Here is a 25,176-nt window from a genome sequence, read left to right as displayed (position 1 = left end):
GAGGTAATATTAATTTAAATGTTTTGAGAAGAAAACGTGTTTGAAATATGAGGAAAACGTCTTATTGATCGAAAACCATGATATGATCGTTTTGAACACTTAAAATTTTTTTACCCCGTCAAATAAAACTTGCTAACAACCTTGTCATACATATACTACAACATTTAAGGTTAGTTTATTATAGTATCATTTAAAAACTATATTGTTTTAATTCGTAACGTTTCTATAGGAAAAGGGATGATAATTCGACCTCTGATACCTCTTTAATATCCTATTCATTTTTCTTTATCCAGAATTAGATGTTCCCTGTGATGGGTACGAAAATCCAAAAGCAAGAAAAGATAACGCAATTAAAGATTCCACTTTAAAAATTACTACTTTTGATCAAGGTAAGAATGTTTATAATCTATATGAAACTTTAAATTGGACAAAGCATAACATAAATATTTGATGCTCTAGTTCACCTTCTCATAGGCTAAGGAGGTTTCTCTGATCAAAGACTGTCCGACATGAATCTTTCTGTTTCTTTTTCTCTTGAGTTTTGTTGGAAAATAGCCTAAATTTTCAAAACATTTGTAACGTTTGATATTGCATTATGTAGAAAACAAAGTAAAAATATGTTCATAAGATGAACAAAGAATGATAAACATTTCCATGCAAAGAGAGCTTTGTTAAGTAGATTTCAGTTATGCACGAAGTGCAGATTCCAAGTGGATTCTTGCCCAATCAGGGAATAGAAATCAAAATGTAATGCAATGGAAAATCAGTTCATGTGTAGGACTTTTTTTATTCCTAAAAACGATAGTGGTTCAATAATTTAAAGTTATGATAAACACCTTTCTACAGACATGAAAAATAGAATAAGTCTTGTTGAAGAATTTTCCATTGAACTAGATCGGGCAAAAGTAAGATGTCAGTACTTTCTTGCTAAATATACACATGATACAAAATTAAAACTATTTAAAGTTGATTAAAATCATTTGGACCCTAGAAAAGATGTGAGCATCCTCCTGTCAGATGAAGAAATTTATTCCTAAATTATGACTTTTTCCAACAAGGTTCTTCTCATTAAATGAGAAGGATTTATACAAAACTATTCAATGACAAAAACAAAATGACCATTATTTGTTTCATCGGTATTAAACATCATTACACAGCATATTGTCAGAATTCAGGTAATATAAAATTAATTTTTTTGAGAAGAAAAAGTGTTTGAAATGTGTAAAAAGTCATATTGATCGTAGAAAAATCATGATATGATTGTTTTGACCCTTTCTATTTATTTTTGATCCCGTCAAATTAAAATTGTTAACAACCTTATACATGTACTACAACATTAAAGAATAGTTTTTTTTAAAAAACTCATTTAAAGACTAATTTTTATGTACGGAATGTTTCTCTAGAAAAAGGGGTGATAATTCGACCTCTAATATCTCTAAAAATCCACGTTATTTTCTTTTATCCAGAATTAGATGTTCCGTTCATTGGGTACAAGATTCCAAGAGCGAGTAAATATCAAGCGATTAAAAATTCCACTTTAAAAAATACTACTTTTAATGAAGGTAAGAATGTTAATCATCTACATGAAACTTTGCATTTGACAAAGCATAACATAAATATTTGGAGTTTTAGCTTAGGTTCCCATAGGCTACGGAGGTCTCTCTGATCAAAGACTCTCCGGAATGAAACTTGTTGTTTCTTTTCTGTTGAATTTTGTAGGAGAATAGCCCACATTTCAAAACATTTGTAAAGTTAGACATTGCATTATGTAGAAAACATAATGAAAATATGTTCATAAAATAAACAGACAAAGAATAATAAACATTTCCATGCAAGAAGAGTTTTGTAAAGAAGATTTCAGTTATTTAACATCTTTCGCACTGAGTTCAGATTCCAAACGGAATAGAACCGAATCAGCAAATGGAAACCACAATACATTGTAAAATCGGTTCTTATGTAAGATTTTTCTTTTTCATAAAAGACGTCAGTGGTTCAATTTTACATTTATGATGAATATCTATTTACGGACATAAAATGTAGAATGAGCTTTGTTGAAGAATCTGCCATTAAACTAGATAGGGTAAAAGTAAGATGTCAAAATTTTCTAGCTAAATTTACAAAATCGATAAGATAGTTTGAACCTTTTTTTTAATTGTTGACCCCGTCAAAATTACTCACAGCCTTATTATACATATACTACAACATTTAAGAATAGAATTTATAGTATCTTTTAAGACTTTTTTTTATGCACAGAACGTTTTTTCAGGAAAAGGGATGATAACTCGACCTGTAGTATGCCTCAAATTCCACTTCAATTACGTTTATCCATAATTCAATATTACCTTCGATTTGTACAAGAATCCAAAAGTGAGAAAATATTATTTAAAATTGATTAAAACGTTTGGGTCACAGGAAAAAAAACCCATCACCCTGTCAGATGAGGATTTCTTTTCTTTAATAATTACTGTTGGGGCAAGGTTCTTGTCATTAGACTGAAAAGTCTTCTAAAGGAAAATTTAATGAAGAATGCAAAATGTCTGTAATTTGTTTTGTGCAGATTAAACATCATTGCACCGTATATTGTCAGAAGTGAGGTAATATTAATTTAAATGTTTTGAGAAGAAAACGTGTTTGAAATATGAGGAAAACGTCTTATTGATCGAAAACCATGATATGATCGTTTTGAACACTTAAAATTTTTTTACCCCGTCAAATAAAACTTGCTAACAACCTTATCATACATATACTACAACATTTAAGGTTAGTTTATTATAGTATCATTTAAAAACTATATTGTTTTAATTCGTAACGTTTCTATAGGAAAAGGGATGATAATTCGACCTCTGATACCCTCTTTAATATCCTATTCATTTTTCTTTATCCAGAATTAGATGTTCCCTGTGATGGGTACGAAAATCCAAAAGCAAGAAAAGATAACGCAATTAAAGATTCCACTTTAAAAATTACTACTTTTGATCAAGGTAAGAATGTTTATAATCTATATGAAACTTTAAATTGGACAAAGCATAACATAAATATTTGATGCTCTAGTTCACCTTCTCATAGGCTAAGGAGGTTTCTCTGATCAAAGACTGTCCGACATGAATCTTTCTGTTTCTTTTTCTCTTGAGTTTTGTTGGAAAATAGCCCAAATTTTCAAAACATTTGTAACGTTTGATATTGCATTATGTAGAAAACAAAGTAAAAATATGTTCATAAGATGAACAAAGAATGATAAACATTTCCATGCAAAGAGAGCTTTGTTAAGTAGATTTCAGTTATGCACGAAGTGCAGATTCCAAGTGGATTCTTGCCCAATCAGGGATAGAAATCAAAATATAATGCAATGGAAAATCAGTTCATGTGTAGGACTTTTTTATTCCTAAAAAGGACAGTGGTTCAATAATTTAATGTTATGATGAACATCTTTCTACGGACATGAAAAGTGGAATAAGCCTTGTTGAAGAATTTTCCATTGAACTAGATCGGGCAAAAGTAAGATGTCAGTACTTTCTTACTAAATATACACATGATACAAAATTAAAACTATTTAAAGTTGATTAAAATCAATTGGACCGTAGAAAAGATGTGAGCATCCCCCTGTCAGATGAAGAAATTTATTCCTAAATTATGACTTTTGGGGCAAGGTACTTCTCATTAAATGAAAAGGATTTATACAAAACTATTCAATGACAAAAACAAAATGACCATTATTTGTTTCATCGGTATTAAACATCATTACACAGCATATTGTCAGAATTCAGGTAATATAAAATTAATTTTTTTGAGAAGAAAAAGTGTTTGAAATGTGTAAAAAGTCATATTGATCGTAGAAAAATCATGATATGATTGTTTTGACCCTTTCTATTTATTTTTGATCCCGTCAAATTAAAATTGTTAACAACCTTATACATGTACTACAACATTAAAGAATAGTTTTTTTAAAAAACTCATTTAAAGACTAATTTTTATGTACGGAATGTTTCTCTAGAAAAAGGGGTGATAATTCGACCTCTAATATCTCTAAAAATCCACGTTATTTTCTTTTATCCAGAATTAGATGTTCCGTTCATTGGGTACAAGATTCCAAGAGCGAGTAAATATCAAGCGATTAAAAATTCCACTTTAAAAAATACTACTTTTAATGAAGGTAAGAATGTTAATCATCTACATGAAACTTTGCATTTGACAAAGCATAACATAAATATTTGGAGTTTTAGCTTAGGTTCCCATAGGCTACGGAGGTCTCTCTGATCAAAGACTCTCCGGAATGAAACTTGTTGTTTCTTTTCTGTTGAATTTTGTAGGAGAATAGCCCACATTTCAAAACATTTGTAAAGTTAGACATTGCATTATGTAGAAAACATAATGAAAATATGTTCATAAAATAAACAGACAAAGAATAATAAACATTTCCATGCAAGAAGAGTTTTGTAAAGAAGATTTCAGTTATTTAACATCTTTCGCACTGAGTTCAGATTCCAAACGGAATAGAACCGAATCAGCAAATGGAAACCACAATACATTGTAAAATCGGTTCTTATGTAAGATTTTTCTTTTTCATAAAAGACGTCAGTGGTTCAATTTTACATTTATGATGAATATCTATTTACGGACATAAAATGTAGAATGAGCTTTGTTGAAGAATCTGCCATTAAACTAGATAGGGTAAAAGTAAGATGTCAAAATTTTCTAGCTAAATTTACAAAATCGATAAGATAGTTTGAACCTTTTTTTTAATTGTTGACCCCGTCAAAATTACTCACAGCCTTATTATACATATACTACAACATTTAAGAATAGAATTTATAGTATCTTTTAAGACTTTTTTTTATGCACAGAACGTTTTTTCAGGAAAAGGGATGATAACTCGACCTGTAGTATGCCTCAAATTCCACTTCAATTACGTTTATCCATAATTCAATATTACCTTCGATTTGTACAAGAATCCAAAAGTGAGAAAATATTATTTAAAATTGATTAAAACGTTTGGGTCACAGGAAAAAAAACCCATCACCCTGTCAGATGAGGATTTCTTTTCTTTAATAATTACTGTTGGGGCAAGGTTCTTGTCATTAGACTGAAAAGTCTTCTAAAGGAAAATTTAATGAAGAATGCAAAATGTCTGTAATTTGTTTTGTGCAGATTAAACATCATTGCACCGTATATTGTCAGAAGTGAGGTAATATTAATTTAAATGTTTTGAGAAGAAAACGTGTTTGAAATATGAGGAAAACGTCTTATTGATCGAAAACCATGATATGATCGTTTTGAACACTTAAAATTTTTTTACCCCGTCAAATAAAACTTGCTAACAACCTTATCATACATATACTACAACATTTAAGGTTAGTTTATTATAGTATCATTTAAAAACTATATTGTTTTAATTCGTAACGTTTCTATAGGAAAAGGGATGATAATTCGACCTCTGATACCCTCTTTAATATCCTATTCATTTTTCTTTATCCAGAATTAGATGTTCCCTGTGATGGGTACGAAAATCCAAAAGCAAGAAAAGATAACGCAATTAAAGATTCCACTTTAAAAATTACTACTTTTGATCAAGGTAAGAATGTTTATAATCTATATGAAACTTTAAATTGGACAAAGCATAACATAAATATTTGATGCTCTAGTTCACCTTCTCATAGGCTAAGGAGGTTTCTCTGATCAAAGACTGTCCGACATGAATCTTTCTGTTTCTTTTTCTCTTGAGTTTTGTTGGAAAATAGCCCAAATTTTCAAAACATTTGTAACGTTTGATATTGCATTATGTAGAAAACAAAGTAAAAATATGTTCATAAGATGAACAAAGAATGATAAACATTTCCATGCAAAGAGAGCTTTGTTAAGTAGATTTCAGTTATGCACGAAGTGCAGATTCCAAGTGGATTCTTGCCCAATCAGGGATAGAAATCAAAATATAATGCAATGGAAAATCAGTTCATGTGTAGGACTTTTTTATTCCTAAAAAGGACAGTGGTTCAATAATTTAATGTTATGATGAACATCTTTCTACGGACATGAAAAGTGGAATAAGCCTTGTTGAAGAATTTTCCATTGAACTAGATCGGGCAAAAGTAAGATGTCAGTACTTTCTTACTAAATATACACATGATACAAAATTAAAACTATTTAAAGTTGATTAAAATCAATTGGACCGTAGAAAAGATGTGAGCATCCCCCTGTCAGATGAAGAAATTTATTCCTAAATTATGACTTTTGGGGCAAGGTACTTCTCATTAAATGAAAAGGATTTATACAAAACTATTCAATGACAAAAACAAAATGACCATTATTTGTTTCATCGGTATTAAACATCATTACACAGCATATTGTCAGAATTCAGGTAATATAAAATTAATTTTTTTGAGAAGAAAAAGTGTTTGAAAGATGAAAAAAGTCATATTGATCGTAGAAAAATCATGATATGATTGTTTTGACCCTTTCTATATATTTTTGATCCCGTCAAATTAAAATTGTTAACAACCTTATACATGTACTACAACAATAAAGAATAGTTTATTAAAAACTCATTTAAAGACTAATTTTTACCTACGGAATTTTTCTCTAGGAAAAGGGGTGATAATTCGACCTCTAATATCTCTTAAAATCCACTTTATTTTCTCTTATCCAGAATTGGATGTTCCGTTCATTGGGTACAAGATTCCAAGAGCGAGAAAATATCAAGCAATTAAAAATTCCATTTTAAAAAATACTACATTTAATGAAGGTAAGAATGTTAATCATCTACATGAAACTTTGCATTTGACAAAGCATAACATAAATATTTGGAGTTTTAGGTTAGGTTCTCATAGACTACGGAGGTCTGTCTGATCAAAGACTCTCCGGAATGAAACTTTTTGTTTTTTTTCTGTTGAATTTTGTAGGAGAATAGCCCACATTTCAAAACATTTGTAAAGTTTGACATTGCATTATGTAGATAACATAGTGAAAATATGTTCATAAAATAAACAGACAAAGAATGATAAACATTTCCATGCAAGACGAGTTTTGTAAAGAAGATTTCAATTATTTAACATCTTTCGCACTAAGTGCAGATTCCAAACGAATAGAACCAAATCAGCAAATGGAAACCACAATGCATTGTAAAATCGATTCATATGTAAGATGTTTCTTTTTCATGAAAAACATCAGTGGTTTAATTTTACATTGATGATGAATATCTATCCACGGACATAAAATGTAGAATGAGCTTTGTTGAAGAATCTGCCATTAAACTAGATAGGGTAAAAGTAAGATGTCAGAATTTTCTAGCTAAATATACAAAATCGATAAGACTCTTTTGAACCTTTTTTTTTTTTTTATTATTGTTGACCCCTTCAAAAAAAATTGTTGACAGCCTTATTATACACATACTACAACATTTAAGAATTGATTATTATAGTATACTTTAAGTAGAAATATATGGAGATAACGAACAGTATTCAAGCTCAGAAGTCCATTAAACAATACAAAATAGGAGCAGAGCAAACACGGACCTCCAAATCATCAGAGGTGGGATCATGTGCCATGGAGGAGTGAGCATCCCCTGCCGACCGGTTTCACCCGCCGTGTGCTCCTTTTCATGATCGGGAAATAACGGAAAAATCCGTCGACAATTCAGTGTGTAAATAATGGCCTAACAATTAGTATGAAAAATGTCAGTCAGCATTTGACTCAATGATAAATTGTATTTGCTGACATGGTCATTGTATCGACCATAGAACTTACGAAATGATGACTTTAAACGAGATTGCTGATATTCTTGTTTCATCAACTTGTTTGACAATAATTTACCTCGTTTTGGAAATTGTCCATACGTAGAGCATGCTCTTGCATATCGAATCAACTGAGAGATATATATCCCGTATGCAGGAGATGAGGGTATATTGCTGCATAAGTAAGGGAAGATGACGATTGAAAAGTTAAAGTCATCACGTAAATCATAAAGTATTTATCATTACAGTATCTTTTAAAACTTTTTTTCATGCACAGAACGTATTTTTAGGAAAAGGGATGATAACTCGACCTCTAATATGTCGTAAATTCCACTTCAATTACGTTTATCCATAATTTAATGTTACCTTCGATGGGTGCAAGAATCCAAAAGTGAGAAAATATTATTTAAAATTGATCAAAACATTTAGGTCACAGGAAAAAAAAAAGAGCATCCCCACTGTCAGAGGAAGATTTCTTTTCTTAAATTATTACTGTTGTGGCAAGGTTCTTATCAATAGATTGAAAAGTCTTCTAAAGGAAAATTTAATGAAGAAAACAAAATGTCTGTAATTTGTTTTCTCCGGATTAAACATTATTACACAGTATATTGTCAGAAGTGAGGTAATATTAACTTAAATGCTTTGAGTAGAAAACGTGTTTGAAATATGAAGAAAACGTCTTATTTATCGAAAACCATGAAATGATCGTTTTGAACACTTAAAATTTTTTACCCCATCAAATAAAACTTGCTAACAACCTTATCATACATATACAACAACATTTAAGAATAGTTTATTATAGTATCATTTAAAAACTTTTTTTTTTATAATTCGTAACGTTTCTCTAGGAAAAGGGATGATAATTCGACCTCTGATACCTCTTTATAATTAATTTCCTATTCATTTTCTTTTATCCAGAATTAGATGTTCCCTGTGATGGGTACGAGAATCCAAAATCAAGAAAAGATAACGCAATTAAAGATTCTACTTTAAAAGTTACTACTTTTGATCAAGGTAAGAATGTTTATAATCTATATGAAACTTTAAATTGGACAAAGCATAACATAAATATTTGATGCTCTAGTTCACCTTCTCATAGTCTAAGGATGTTTCTCTGTTCAAAGGCTGTCCGACATGAATCTTTCTGTTTCTTTTTCTCTTGAGTTTTGTTGGAAAATAGCCCAAATTTTCAAAACAATTGTAACGTTTGATATTGCATTATGTAGAAAACAAAGTAAAAATATGTTCATAAGATGAACAGACAAAGAATGATAAACATTTCCATGCAAAAAGAGCTTTGTTAAATAGATTTCAGTTACTTTAAATCTTTGCACGAAGTTCAGATTCCAAGTGGATTCTTGCCCAGTCAGGGAATTGAAATCAAAATATAATGCAATGAAAAATCAGTTCATGTGTAGGAATTTTGAATTTCTAAAACACTACAGTTGTTCAATGTTTTAAAGTTATGATTAACAAGTATCTACGGACATGGAAAGTAGAATAAGCCTTGTTGAAGAATTTGCCAATGAACTAGAACAGGCAAAAGTAAGATGTCAGTATTTTGTTGCTAAATATACACTTGATGCAAATTAAAACTATTTAAAATTGATTAAATACATTTGGGCCCTAGAAAAGGATGAGAGCATCCCCCTTTCGGATGAAGAAATTTACACAGTTGTACTAAAATTATGACTTTTGGGGAAAGGTTCTTGTCATTAAATGAAAACCATTTATACTAAAATATTAAATCACAAAAGCAAAATGGCCATTATTTGTTTCGTCTGTATTAAACATCATTACACAGCATATTGTCAGAATTCAAGTAATATAAAATTAAATTTTTTGAGACGAAGAAGTGTCTGAAATATGAAAAAAGTCATATTGATCGTAGAAAAATCATGATATGATAGTTCTGATTCTTTCTATATATTTTTGACCCGTCAAATTAAAATTGTTAACATCCTTATTATACATTATTTTTATCTTTGGAATGTACCTCTAGGAAAAGGGGTGATAATTCGACCTCTAATATCTCTTAAAATTCACTTTTTTCTTTTATCCAGAATTAGATGTTCCGTTAAATGGGTACAAGATTCCAAGAGCGAGAAAATATCAAGCGATTAAAAATTCCACTTTAAAAAATACGACTTTTAATGAAGGTAAGAATGTTAATCATCTATGATTGATTGATTGATTGTATGTTGTTTTACGTCCCATTCGAGAATTTTTCACTCATATAGAGACGTCACCATATACCGGTGAAGGGCTTCAAATTTTGACCTTTACTCGGCACTCAGGGCCATTGAGCAGTGAGGGATCTTTATCGTGCCAACGCCTGCCGTGACACGGGGCCTCGGTTTTTAAGGTCTCATCCGAAAGACCCGCAACTTTCACTTCAAAGTGCCGAGCGCATGGCGAAGGAACAGTTGCTACCTATTTTTTATCGACTTAGGTCTGTCGCGGCCGAGATTCGAACTCACGGCCTCCCGATCACGAAGCGAGCGCTCTACCGACTGAGCTACCGTGAACGGTAAATCATCTATGAAACTTTATATGAAACTTTGAATTTGACAAAGCATAACATAAATATTTTAAAGTTCTAGCTCACCTTCTCATTGTTTGAGGAGGTTTTTCTGATGAAAGACTGTCCGGCATGAATCTTTCTGTTTCGCTTTCTCTTGAGTTTTGTAGGAAAATAGCCCACATTTTCAAAAGAATTGACACCTTTGACGTTTCATAATTTAGAAAACATAGTGAAAATGTGTTCATGAGATAAGCAGACAAACAATAATAAACATTTCCATTCCAGAAGAATTTTGTAAAGTAGATTCCAGTTACTTTTGATCTTTCGCACGAAGTGCAGATTTCATGTGGATTCGTGTCGAATCAGGGAATGGAAACCACAATGCATTGAATAATCTGTTCATATGTAGGATTTTTTATTCCTTAAAACGGCAATGGTTCAATTTACATTTATAATGAACACATATATGTGGATATTAAATGCATAATAAGCCATTAAACTAGATTGGGCAAAAGTAAGGTGTCCGTATTTTCTTGGCAAAATACCAAATCAAAAATATTTAAAGTTAATTACAAACGTTTGGGTCATAGAAAAAGATTTGAGCACCCCCAGCTGGATGAAATATTTTTTTCTTAAATTATGACTGCTTGTGCAAAGTTCTTGTCATAAGATGAAACTGTTTTATACAAAAATTTTAAATAAAAAAAAGGAAATGTTCGTAATTTGCTTCGTTGGGATTAAACATCATTACACAGTATATTGTCAGAATTGAAGTAATATTAACTGAAATGTTTTGAGAAGAAAAGGTGTTTAAAGTATGAAAATTCTTATTATTCGCCTTCATACTTTTATAACCCTGTCAAATTAAAATTGTTTACAACCTTACCATATGCATGTATATACACGACATTTAAGAATAGTTTATTATAGTATCATTTAAGGATGCTTTAAACACTGCACACTAAAGAGTTCTACTTGAAGGGTATTTTTATGCAGTTAGAGTGATCTGCCTTTAGAAGAAAGATAGAAAAAAAAAAGATAGAAAAAAATGGTTGTTTACTGTTAATTATACAATTTGTAATAAATTAAAATATTCTTAGCATTATATTAAACCAATGGAATTCATCATTTCCATTAATATTCCCGATCTAAGTAAACAACAGTGATATCTGTTCACGAATAGTCCATTGTCTTTGAACATCTTTCCTGCGGAAATAAGGCAGGTACCCTATGCTGACAATGAACTAAATAGTCCCAATATTTTCACCTTTATTTGATATATTTTTCTCCAAGTCCAAAATGTACTTTTTGTTAGTGTTTAGAGTTTCCTTTAAGGCTAATTTTTTATCTACGGAATTTTTCTCTAGAAGAAGGTATGATAATTCGAACTCTAATATCTCTTAAATTCTATCTCTTTTTTTATTATCCAAAAATCCGTTGTTTCCTTTGATGGGTACGAGAATCCAAAATGTAAAGCAATTAAATATTCAACTTCAGAAAATACCACTTTTTATGGTTAGAATGTCTATTATCTGTATAAAACTTTGATTTTGACAAATGATAACCATTTGGAAATTGGAAAAAATATTATACAGAAAAATATCTGGACTCAAAAAACAAATTTTCGCAATTTGTAACGCTGGAATTACACATCATTACATTGTATATTGTCAGATTTGAAGAAAAGGTCTTACATTCGATGAGAAAAATAAAGTTTTTTGCTTTGTGGATAATTAGAAAAAAAAGTTTTAATTATTGTAAGAAAATGTGAAGTTATTGGATGTTTTCAAATCCTGGTTGTCTTATTTGACATAAAAAGTTTGTCCATGTATTTCAAAATTGCTACCAACAGTGACAAAAATACTACTATTAATAATTGTTGTTAACTATAGCAAAAATGTAAAAAAAAAAAAAAAAAAAAAAAAAAAAAAAAAAAAAAAAAAAATCAGATATGTTTTTGCTGATCTTAGGCTGATTTTAAGCTTAGGTATTCTTTTCTGATCGAAAAGTTTCAGAGATGTAATATTTGTCGTAACACTGGCATATGGTTTTCCGTCTTTCTTTCTGTTGTTCTTCATTGGAAAACCGAATTGATCTCTCAAACCACTGAACCGAATTCGAGCAAACAGACCACAAAGCATCTTTAGTGATATGTGATTGTTGTCTGATGGAAGAAAGGGCCACGCCTTCTGCCAATAGGGATATTTGAGGAATATTGTGAAGCTTATGGTATTGTTTATAAATCGTCCTCTCAAGAACCTATGCACCACCAAAAAAAAAATGCGAGGGGTTACATAAAATATTAAATTAAAACAACTGTTTCATTTTTTCAAATCATTTCGTTGTAAACCAGGATGGAGCATTAATGAGGGGTCGAATATTTATGAAACTATGGGCAGAAATGTCTTTAAATGTTTTTTTCTCAATAGGGCAAAATTTAATACTTTTATGATTGTATGATGCAGAAATCCACTTGTGGTATATATTAAGATTTGTAGAAAAATATGAACCAATACTCCGTTATTTTAATTTCTATTAAGAGTATATGAAGAGTCAGTTTTGTTAAAATTGTGAATGTTGAGTTCGAAGGGTGATTTACGTTTGACATGTGAATATGTAGAGGACGTCGTGAAAATATATTCAACTGAAGAAAACGCTGACAAATATTCACATGAAGATGCAAGAAACTCCATGTCTTGTAGATCCCACTTAGTTTAAATAATCCTTTCTGAGGGTAAATTCCAGGTGGATTCGTGCCCCTTCGTTGAATGTGATATCGCGATGCAGTTTTAAAGCTGTTCATATTGCAGGGGCTCTTTTAATAATTACGATGTGTATGTATCTACGGACATGCAGTGGAGAATTAAAATTCGTGAACATTTTATTAACATTTTTTTTTTCAAAATGAATAATTGTAACCTGTAATTTCTCTTTATCTAGAATATGGTGTGAAAATGGATGAGTATGAGAATCCAGAAGCATGTAAATTTAAACAAATTATGATTCCAGCTGTAGAATATACACCTCTTAACGGTAAGAATGTTTATAATATAAATGAGACTTAGATTTTGAAAAATCAAAAACAAAACTCTTCAAGTTTTAGATCACCTAGTCTTAGGCTAAGGGGAGCTTCTTTAATCGAAGACTTTCTGACATGGTTTTGTCCGAAAATTGATAATGTATTTTCAACTTGCTTTTTCCTGAAAATCTTGTTCTGGTGTGAAACTGCCTTCATGGGGAAGGTTTACTCTATAGTTATAAGCCATACCCCATCCCCGGGTCTGGTTCTGGAGGGATCCCCTTCAGGTGAACTCTACTCTTAGCCCATTGGATAAGAAATTTAAAGGGTGGAGATAACGAACAGTGGTCGGCCTAAAAAATCTATAAACAATACAAATATGTGAAGAGGGCAAAAAACTCGGACCCCTGAAAATTCCAGAGGTGGAATCAGGTGATGGAGAAAAAAAATTCCTTCTCTCTCTTTTTTTTAAAGCTTTTATTTGTACTAAACAAGTTAAGACAAACGGTCAATATATGTAACAGCGATTAAGCGATCACATAAGACGGTTATCTAATTAGTAGAAAATAAATACCTTCATCTAAAACAAAGATATAAATATGATTAATTCCTTTGATAGTTGGGTCTAGGACGCAATGTACAAATTTTCTGTGCAACAATGATAGGTTGATTATGCAGAAGTGATATCCCTGCTTATAAAAATAAAGAAGTTATAAATAGAGGCAAATAAGAAAATGGCGTATTTTTTTTTAATTCCTAGTGACGGATTATTAATTTAACCAAAATCAATTAATACACCACTGTATTAAGTATTGGTATGTCTTCACACTCGGTAAAGAGATTGTACTACTTGCAACAGCAAGAGTGAATTAAAGGGGACGTCCGACTTTACAACTAGTGGTTAAGTAAGTCTCTCCCAGGAAATTGTGGCTCTAGAGTGAAAGTTCATTGGGGTTATCTTGCTTTAGATTTGTTCTATCACCAAGGAAAAGTTTCACTCTAGAGCAAAACATACAGGGTTAGTCTCACTCTTAAACATGTGCTGCGATGGAATGCCTCACAATGGGGGAAGTTTCAATCAACAACAGCTGGAATTTGTAAAATTTAAATTTAATCTCGATACATGGTAAATTAATAGAATTGATTTCATATACTTAAACAAAATATTTGGTTTACGGTCAGCACGATTAGTGGGTTCGAATATCTTTTTGGGAAGGTTAAAGAATCCCAAATTACACATTCTAATGGGTTATCATAGCCATCTAGATCAACACAGGTGCATCATGTATTTCCAGCAATGCACTTTGTTTAAACAAGTAAGCATATATATTTCCCTGTGTTTAACTTGAAAAAATGGCGTGTTTAATAGCACTAAAATATAACAATGTAGAAATAGTATATACATGTAATTTCATTTAATCGCTGTTTTCTGAATAGACTCTAAATTGATTTTATAATTATTTCAGAATCGCAAAGTCCAATGTATGAAATTTTTATTATCTACTCGAAGAAGATTAAGGATGTTGTTCGAGAAAGCCCTAATCTTCCTCTTTTATCTAAGAAAATTAATAACGAAAATTGTATGACAACGGATATTAGAAACGAAAAAAAATCAAGGTAATGAGTGCATGCATACATTGCATACATTTTCTGCTTTTTTATTATGTTCTTTTTAAGCTTTTTTATCAATAATATCATCAACATGATCATCATCTTCATTATGTTTCATAAATCTGTATTTTAGCTTTTTTCATGAATGAACAACTGCATTCTCTATCCAGAGTTGTCGTTCCCGCTACGCTCCCACATACACCTCTGTCTACTCTTATTATACAAGTTTCTCGGAAAAATTGTACATGAATAAACGTTGTATTACTAATTGTTTTTAATAATATTTCTTATCGGAAAATATCATTTATTTTAATTTCTTACAATTTATAATGATTTTTTATTAAGATTTTAATTTTTACTCCGCAAAATGATATATATGGAGATAACGAACAGTATTCAAGTTCGAAAGCCCACCAAACACCGCAAAACAGGAGCAGAGCAAACGCGGACCTCCAAAACATCAGAGGTGAAATCAGGTGCCATGGAGGAGTGAACATCCCCCGCCGACCGGTCTCACCCGCCATGTGTTCCTTGTCATGATCGCGAAATAACTGGAAAATCCGTCGACAATTCAGTGTGTAAATAATGGCCTAACAATTAGTATGAAAAATGTCAGTCAGCATTTGATTCAGTGATAAATTGTATTTGCTGACAAGGTCATTTTATCGACCTTGGAACTTGAAATGATGACTTTAAACGAGACTGCTGAAATTCTTGTTTCATCAACTTGTTTGTCAATAATTTACCTTGTTTTAGAAATTGTACTTAGAGCATGCTCTTGCGTATCGAATCAACTGAGAGATATAAACCCCGTATGCAGGTGATGAAGGTATATTGCTGCATAAGTAAGGGAAGTTGACGATTGAAAAGTTAAAGTCATCACGTTTATCATAAAGCTTGATTGTTAGATTACAATTAACGTCTTTCTGAAGTAAAATATCCAAATACGAGACAGTTGTGTCAGACTCTGTGTTATCTTTTATCTCAAGCTCACCGGGATATATCGTATCGACATAAGAATGGAATATAACCATATCATTGTTAATTGACAATACGTCATTGATATATCTAAATGTCGAGATAAAGGCCACAGCAAGTGTTTTTCTCTTTTCACGTATAAGACTTTGGACAAATTCTGCTTCATATGAATACAAAAAAGGTCTGCTAATAACGGGGCGCAATTGGTACCCATGGGAATTCCAATAGATTGTTGGAAGACCTGGTCTCCAAAAACCACATAGACATTGTCAATCGGAAACTCAAACATCTTTTTAATGTCAACTTCAGAGTACTTGTGTGTACAATCAGATTGTTTTTTAACAAAATAATTTTGCAAATGACCAATGACAAGGCAAGTAAATTTACGAGTTCTATCTTTATTGAAAAAGCAGCTGTCAATGATATCAAAAAGCCTGGACTTTAATTCATCGTGGGGAATGGTTGCGTATAAAGTTGAAAAGTCGTAAGTTTTTAAGCTGTTGATTTTGTTAAAATCTTGTGATTTCAAAATTTCCAAAAGTTCTTTGGAATTTGTAAGTATCCACATCTGATTTACACCACTTCTCGAATATATTGTTGCGCAGTACTCTTGAATTTTCTTTTTCACTACTGTAAATATCTTAGAGAGGAGTAAAGAAAGAGGCTTGGTTGAACATTTACTAGAATTCGTTATGTATCTTTGTTTATAAGGATTTTTATGAAGTTTCGGAATCAAATATAGATATGGTAATTCAAATTCATTTTGGTTGTTTGGAATGTTAAAAATATTCAAAACTGACATATGATTTTGAAGAATTTTTTCCTTAGAAAGGGAACTATGAGTATAAGTTGGATTACTACTTGTAGAATTAAATCCAAGTTCCTCTAAAATATATTTAATATAATGAACCTTACAAACAAAGACAATGTTGTTACCTGCTTTGTCAGCAGGAACCAGTAAGTACTGATCATGTAATCTTGTTTTCACGTCTGGATTATTGAATACAGAAGGATAGATGGTTCTCATAACGCCCCTCAATTTTTTATTGCGCGATTTTAGCATACATCTGATATATTCAATCTATTCTGACAAAGTGTCAAGGTCTTCTTCTTCATGTCTTGCCCATCGCCTGGCGTAATCCTCTACCGAATCCGTAATATTTATTAAATTCCGACACCAGTTGAAGGATTAGGGTTCGGTATGTTTAGGACCTTTTAAAATTAGTGTTCTTAAGTCCTCATTATTTACTATATTTACGTCACCAGTAATAACGTGTCCAGCAGGACTATCGTTATAGGGTGAAGAAGAACATGAACACGATAAAGGATTATGTTTCAATATTCGATTTCCAGGCCCTGTAAAGTTTTCTTGTAATTATAAAGTTTGGAAGCAATAGTCGGTGTAAATACAAGGTGTAGAAGTCTTTAACTTGAAATATGGTGGAATACAAAACTGGACCCTTTTGTGATTAAGAACATTACTTATATTAACCGCGTCAAAACGGATTGTTTTAGCTGTATTTTCTTCATTAAAACGTGGGGGTTTAAAAAGTCTATGATTTGCAATATCCATAATCACAGATCCGAGCCTATATATTCTGGTGTCGAGGAATAAAAAAAAATGGACTTTCCTTGACCGAATGAACTCCTTGAGTCTGTGTCTCTTATAGACTCAAAAAAGTGATTTCTTTTTATACTGGGGGAAGCGTCTGCCAGTATCATTTCGTTATTCTGTGTACTCATGAATGAAGAGGTACCGAACGACAAGTGTCCTCGGGGACAGACTGTCCCTAAAGCTAAAACCAGACTAGTTCCATAAAAACTTCGAAAATATGTTGTTTTGAGGGATTATAGATTTTTGAAAAATGATGAATTATCAACTTTTTCCGATTACTACAATAATTACTTACTATTTTAATTTCGAATTTTCACCGTAAAAATTTGTACAAGAATCTTCTAAAACGAGGTGTTGTGAGCGTAGCGGAAGACAACTCTGGATAGAGAATGGTACTACTGTTGGTATTTTGGATACTCATTGATTTACAGCCTAAACGTAATATAACATAGCATCATATAGCCGCTGAAGCACTGTAGATTCATATTATAGTCAACAATATTTTAATATAACTTACGTCAATTAAGTAACGTTTTTTTTTCGGAGTACTGATAAAGTATACCAAATTATCAGTATTTTTACTATAGTCAATCAGTGTATCAATGTTCCACTGATGAAACAGACTTCTTTCTACACTTATATTTAACCATATATATATATATATATATATATATATATATATATATATATATATATATATATATATATATATATATATATATATATATATATATATATATATATGAAATTCAAATAGTTATTTTTTTCCCATTCCCATTCTGAATTAAAACTCTTTTTATATGTGTATTCCATATTGTTTAGAAAGACACAGTCATCGACGTATTTAGGAATTAAATAGCAAATGAGTTAAGATCTAGCGTATACATTCCTAATAAATCAAAATGCTATAATAAACAATTTTAATGTCATTATACAACAAAATATTTAGTAAAGTAACAAAGTTTCATAGAAAATATTTAAACATAAGCTATAGTCTGCAAAAGTTTAAAAGTAAACTATAGGTAACTATGTTACTTTTGATAGTGTTAACTTGGCTACACAAATTTAATTTTTTTTCAGGAATCGTAAAAGGAGAATAGAAAATTTTCGAGGTATGGGAAAAGCTATCAATCTAATGCACATTTAAATCAAGTCCTTATATGTTCATGTTTAAATTTTGGATTTTCTCAATTTTGGATTCATTTTAAATTTCTTCACTATATAAGGACAAATATCTGGCTTTCATACCACGTAATGATCATAATGATAATAAGGATGATGATGATAATAATAATAAGAATACTGCAATACATTTAATACCTGTAAACAAAATTAGTCTTTCCAAATATTCTGATATATAAAAAAAAATGAGTATTTCATTACGCGGGTATGTTAAGGAAGCATACAAATCATTTCTCGGGAAATTTAGACTTTTTTTTAAGAAAATTAAGATTAATAATCCATCAAAGTCTTCGATAAAACATAAACTATTATTAACTATTACATAAAGACACGGAGTGTCCGAGGCCAAGTAGTGCACCACCTCGACGTCATCACGTGACCGCTATTAATAGCAAAATATTCCTTAATGAAAAACTTCACAGAACAACACTACCCCGGGGTTAAATAATTTTTTTGAGTAAACAACATAGTTGAAAAACATCTTTTATGCCTAAAAAGTGCTGCTAGAATCCCACTGTCCGATCGGGAAAATAATTATTCCATATATATGTACGAAACCTTACCCGATGTTTTGCATTTTATGCATAAAACCCGAGATATTTCTACAAACCATGTTTATCTCACGATTCTAGCAGCACTTTCTAAGTATTTTAGAACACAAGCTTTCGATATGTACAAATCTTATGTTTTTAAGTATCCAGCTTAGTGTTGTTCTTTTGCATTATTGTTGTCACGAATGACAGCGGAAAGGCCAACCGGGATACGTAAATAGATGACTGTCTTCAATAGAAGATATAATCGATGAAAATAAATCAACATACCTGTTTAACATACTTTAACTTCACATGAATAACACACAATATTCACGGTATTTGCTTCTAAACCTCCTTTTACGTATCTTTTTACATGCCGTTTTGGCCAAATTCTGGTTACGGCTCTAAATTCGCTCTTGAGTACATCTTGACCTATGATTTTAACAAGAGGAATATACAATAAATTATTTAAAAAATTGAAATAAGAAATGTTTTATATTGAAAAGTATATTGCAAATATATAAAAAAGATAAAATAAGCAGATTTTTTCATCAACTTACTTTTTTTTCTTGAAATGAATTTGATAATTCCACTAGAATTACGCATGTGTAGGGGGACATTTTCAACCATGTCAAAATAAAAGTCAAATATACGGCGATAATACCTTGTACACAGAATATCTTCATTCACTACTGTTTAGGAAGGATAAAATTAACATACAAAAGTATTTTTATGCAAATTTTGTCTAAAATAAAAGAAAAATTGGAATTTATTTCTTCTCATATTTTGAACGTAACGTCTGTCAGACTCAATACACCGGGTACATTGTTATAAAATGGGCCATTGTTTATGCAAACTATTTTATCTTTCTTGTCTACTGATAGAAAATTTACCTGTTTATCAATTAAGTGATCGCAGATTCAACAGAAAAGCACATGTGCTTAGAAATTAACAAATCTGTGGGATGCTTCCGATGTCTGTCATGGCAAGTGGGCGTTACGTTCTATTTTAAGAATGGAGCTTGGCGATGCTTCTTCTTATACATTTGACTTAAAGGTTATGAATATTAAAATTTTCTCCAGTGTTCTATGCAAATGTGTTTACATTTCGATAAGAAGAGCTACAGAGAGAGCCCGAGAAGCCACGAACGTTTGTCTGTCAAGTGTTACGTTACACAAAGTATGTTACGTTCATGAAAATATAAGTTGTCTTTATCCTAGATTTTAAACACATATCATCAAAATATTGTCAGCTAGTAGGTGTATTTTGGATTTTTTTTTAAATATGAACTTGCACGCTCTTCATCACTACATAAACACTTAAAATTTGACATTTCTTACATAACGTACCGATTGACAGACATTGCCTGAATACTATCGTAACGGTGACGGACAAAACGAATGTCTGTTCATGTTACGTGAATCAAACGGGTGCATTCAGATTTATACGTTCAGTGGATTAAACCAAAAAGTATTTTTATTTAAGAATATTAGTGTATCATAAGGCAAAATTTGTCTTTATAACTTAAACAATACAATTTTGTAGTTGTTTTCTTGCAGTTTTTAAAACGAGTCTGTCAGGGTTACGTGCATCCGTACATGTTACGATATAGGTTTGATCTATATGAAATAATTTATTTTTTTAAATTTCATTAGTATTTTCATAAAAAAAAATGATGTCTTGTGTATTATAAATTCCAAGAATAAAAGATAAGCTTTGAATGATAAATTTTATTGGCTCGTTTCAAACAGGTATTGCTCAAGAAATATCGTAACATGACAGACATGGTGGAAATTTTGTATGTTACAAAGCGTATAGCAGAGATTTATTTTTTAAAAATTCAAATTTAAAATCTATAAGGAATCAAAATTTGAATAATGTCCATTTCTTACGGCAACATTATCTTTTTGATAAAATAATGAAAGTTTATGGTTTATTTGGCTGGCTAAGTAAAGGAGTCTGTCAGTGTTACGATCATCAGTTTGTGCATCAAAAGTAGCTTAAAAATATTTTTTCTTATATGTAAGAGTGAAAAAAAAATTTGAATTGTTTAAGAAATTATTTAGTTTTATTTTTTACGGATTATTTGTATTGCTAAGCATCAGAAATGTAATTTAATCATGTCACGTTTTATCATACGTCTGTCATGCTACGTTATATGTCTGTCATGTGTTACGTGACACATATTTTAAACATTAATAAAATATTTATTTTTGACTTGATTATCTATTCAAACATTTTTTTGTCCTATTTAGAGTCAAAACTTCAAATACACATAAAGAAATCTAAGAAAAAAACGTGTCTACAGAATTCTTTATTTGTCCTCCCAGATGTACTCAAGAGCGAATTTAGAGCCTTACACAACATGATCGATTCTCAAGTTACTTGTTGAACAGTTATGACGTCATTGGTCGGAGATTATAATTCAAGTGACAGATACAGCATAACAAAATAAAAACATTTTATTTTTGTTAATATTTGCAAATTTCTATTCATTTTCAGGAGTCAAATTATATCTCTAAATAGCATTATTAGGAAAACTTGTGTTCTAAACTTGACGTCATCTCGCCTACTATGACGTCATATTGTATCACTGATTTAGTCAAGTCAGATTATCTTAGTGCTTCCTTAACACACCTGCGTATGGAGATACGTACTAATGAAAGTTGTAAAATGAAGCTTTTAATAAAAAAAAAGAATCTTATTTCAGGTTCAGCTTTCCAAAAAGCATTAAATCTTCAAAAGAAAGATGAATCAGAGCCCAAGGTTGGTTTTCATTTTCAAAGATATGTGGAAAAAAAATGAAAAATTCTAATAATTTATTTCCAAGATACAAATACACTGTTGTTTCTTTTTTTTATTCAGAAAAAAATTATAAAGAAACAAAAATACGCCGGTAAAATAAGAAAGAAAAGATATACGAAGATAAAAGGGAATACTTATTTTCATCCGGTAAGTTTATTTTCTTTAAGAAGGATGATCAATACGTTAAGTTGAATTACATATCAGCGTTTAAAATGAATAATGTATTCAGTGTCATAGTGAGTAATTAAAAAAAAAAATTAAAACGCAAAATGTGTTTGAAGCATATCCAGGGCCCAGCGTAAATATCAATAGGTTAAAGCAATTTCCTTAATGTTTTCATACGTATGCGTTCATATGCTTTTGCAAATAAAAAAAACTAATGACTTTAAAAAAATATGAAAATGCAGAAGGAAAACTATTCTTTAGAAATGTGTTTATCTTCTATGAGATGCGAAAATTTCAGTGTGCGTTTTTTTCTGGCAATATTGATAGAATCATACTGTACATGTAATATAGTACATATGTGTTCTTCAAATACAAGCTGTCTTTGTGTCAAATGTTAACTGATATTTTTTATACAAACAGGACCAGCAAGAGAAGAATGTAAACAAAGATGGAAAACGTCCAAGTCCAAGTATGTAGCTTCATTGTTATTTCTACATGTATATGTATGTATAGAAATACTGCAAGCTAAGCTGTTCAACATTCTTGCCATGGACACTCAAAATCTAAATGAAAGTTTCTGCTTTTTTTAATGCCTTCGCTCCTAGTCTTAGAATAAAACTGGGTACACCAATATAAGTCTATATATTAGTTTAATTTCTTTGAATGTTTTTTTCCTTGGTCCAAAAATAACCCCAAACATTGTGAAGATTTCTTCCAAGACAATATCTTAGTAAAGCCTTGTTAGGACTGTGATACTTTGTATTTTGCTAACCATTACATCACAGAATATGCCTTGACTAAATCAAGAATTCAAAAATTTGAGTTATCTATGTCATATTCTAGAGTGATTAAGGGGACGAAGCTAAAAAGATTTTTTTTTAAATTTTTACATGTAATATTTTTTCTAATTCATTTAAAACCTCAAGCTTATACTAAATGTATAAAAAATATATTTTAGCTGATACTCTTGGAAGACCACCGACAGATGAAGAGCTTGTCTTGATCAGCGGATATATTGGAAATAATTTCCTTTTATTGGGAGTTTTGCTGGGGTTAGAAAACATCAAAATCCAACAAATAATAATGAGTTTCCACGCAAGTGGTGTGCAGACCCAAATTTTTCAAATGCTCGCCACTTGGAAAATGGCAAAGGGGAGACAAGCCAGTGTAAAGAAGCTCCTAGATGCCATTGAAGTCTTCAAAGATGTCGATTTTGAGGAAATAAAAAGAGTTTTCAAGCTCTGACTCAAATCAATTGTGGACATTTGAACTTGTGTACTTATCGGGTTCAGAATGGACATTTTATTTGATTTATTTTAATTTATTTTAAATTTGGACTATATTCATAACATAATTATTTTAGTTATAAAGGAGGCTGGGGGGGGGGGGGGGGGGGTCAACAAATTAACCACAAATTAACCACTAGATTTAACTTAATTTTTTAGATATGATATCTTAAGCTGTCAACTATCATTTGGCAAAGAAAAATTTCAAAAGTTTTAGTTTTAAAATTTGATCATTTTCTATATCTTCATATGGAGCTCTTCTTCTAAAGGAGATCAATATAGTCTAAAAATGGCCACAACCCCCAGCCTCTTTAATATTGACAGTAAAATAAAATAAAAGTTTGTTAAATGTACATGTATATACATTGTTTGTGTACCACATGCAGTGATTTTATAACTGGAAAAGAGACTTTAACAGCATGAACTATAATTATATTGTAAGATCAAATTGGATATTGTTACTGAACTATAATTTTGTTAACACATGTAAACACAAAAAACAATGGAATTGATCAGAATAGACCAATTAAGCCCATCGATACTAAGCAATAGAATTTGAATGGAAATGTAAAGTTACTAAATTAAGATTCTTGATTATGAGTAATAAGATTGGGAATTTTGAAGCAGATAAGTAAAAGAGCCTAGGGCTAGAACTCCTGTGGTGCAGAGATGGAGACTGAGTCCATAAATATTATTAATGAAGGTATATCTGGATTGGAGGGTGGTGCCATGTTGGGGTTCATAGGTCAACGGACAGACCTACGAACTAAGCGTAGGTGTTATATATGGCAATGTTAAGTCAGTCAATGAAAAGTATTTTATATCCGGGACCATGAATACCCTCTGAGCACAAAATACCCTGTTTTGCCAGAAAACGACACTCTATCCTTCTTTCTTTCGACCATTCAATAGGCATCCATTGACTTTTTGGATTACAATTTGGACTCTAATTTTTAGTACCTCACCTTAATTACTGCTTTTGGAGTTTTAGTTCTACGCTCTTCTGAAATATTTGGGGCAGATCTTAACAACTGTGCTATAACCAGTGTATTAGTCTATTCTGATGAAATTTCAGAAACTAGCATTTTAAAATCTATACGATCACGGTAGTTTAATAAACTTTTCATCCTAAAAACTTACAATCTTCGTCATTGGTTTACCTCTGATAAGTCAATTTGGCGCTCGTTGACCAGGATTTGTGAAGTACAAAGGATTACTACTATTGGATAATACAGAAAGATCGGAGACACTTAAGGTGAGACAATTTCTCTTTTCCTCTTAACTTTTTAGATGACCACGTAAATCAAAACTCAATTGAATTTACTTGTTATCTCAGATAAGTGCATGTAAAAACACAAAGCATATATATTTAAATAAATTTTATTGTGGCGAAAATTGAGCACGGCTGTATATCCAGAGACACAAATTATCAAAAGCTATTGGTGTCTCTGGCAAAACAACAAAGCAAAGATTACTTAATTAAATATTCAAACTATGTCCAAAGTTCATAGTTCAGAGGTCAAAGTTCACAAAACACTATCTCACAATGTAAAAGCCTTGACCCTGGGAGGTGCAGAGGTCAAGCACTTTTTTATATGTATCTAAATCCAAAGTTTGCTTTAAAACTTTCATGAGTTACATCACTGCATATAAGGATATTTACTTAGGGCCGCTCGTTTACGCCACAAGTTCCCCACCACAATATTGTGGTTGGGAACTCCGCCACCATATTGG

At 31.0% G+C, this 25,176-nt stretch overlaps 2 protein-coding genes across 2 annotated transcripts in view; both read left to right on the top strand.

Moving 5' to 3' along the window:
- LOC133178725 (uncharacterized) overlaps positions 1–5,659 on the top strand; it is a 39,786-nt gene extending 34,127 nt beyond the window's left edge. The window contains exons 14-19 of the mRNA XM_061313435.1: positions 294–389; positions 1,467–1,562; positions 2,886–2,981; positions 4,055–4,150; positions 5,474–5,569; positions 5,655–5,659. Coding sequence (XP_061169419.1) covers positions 294–389; positions 1,467–1,562; positions 2,886–2,981; positions 4,055–4,150; positions 5,474–5,569; positions 5,655–5,659 — 485 coding nt within the window. The remainder of the gene's footprint in view (positions 1–293; positions 390–1,466; positions 1,563–2,885; positions 2,982–4,054; positions 4,151–5,473; positions 5,570–5,654) is intronic.
- A 6,620-nt stretch (positions 5,660–12,279) lies between these two features.
- Positions 12,280–24,561, top strand: LOC133178790 (uncharacterized). Its single transcript, XM_061313486.1, has 7 exons — positions 12,280–13,281; positions 14,734–14,884; positions 18,552–18,583; positions 21,897–21,952; positions 22,052–22,138; positions 22,577–22,625; positions 23,115–24,561. The coding sequence occupies exons 1-7, from the start codon at positions 13,203–13,205 to the stop codon at positions 23,399–23,401; spliced, it is 741 nt and encodes a 246-aa protein (XP_061169470.1). The 5' UTR covers positions 12,280–13,202; the 3' UTR covers positions 23,402–24,561.
- Positions 24,562–25,176: the final 615 nt, after the last annotated feature.

The sequence above is a fragment of the Saccostrea echinata genome, unplaced genomic scaffold (genome assembly GCF_033153115.1).
Source record: "Saccostrea echinata isolate AGI-Se365-2 ecotype Australia unplaced genomic scaffold, CSIRO_AGI_Sech_v1 ptg000003l, whole genome shotgun sequence".
Taxonomy (NCBI): Eukaryota; Metazoa; Mollusca; class Bivalvia; order Ostreida; family Ostreidae; genus Saccostrea; species Saccostrea echinata.
This window is presented reverse-complemented; position numbering and strand designations above follow the sequence as displayed.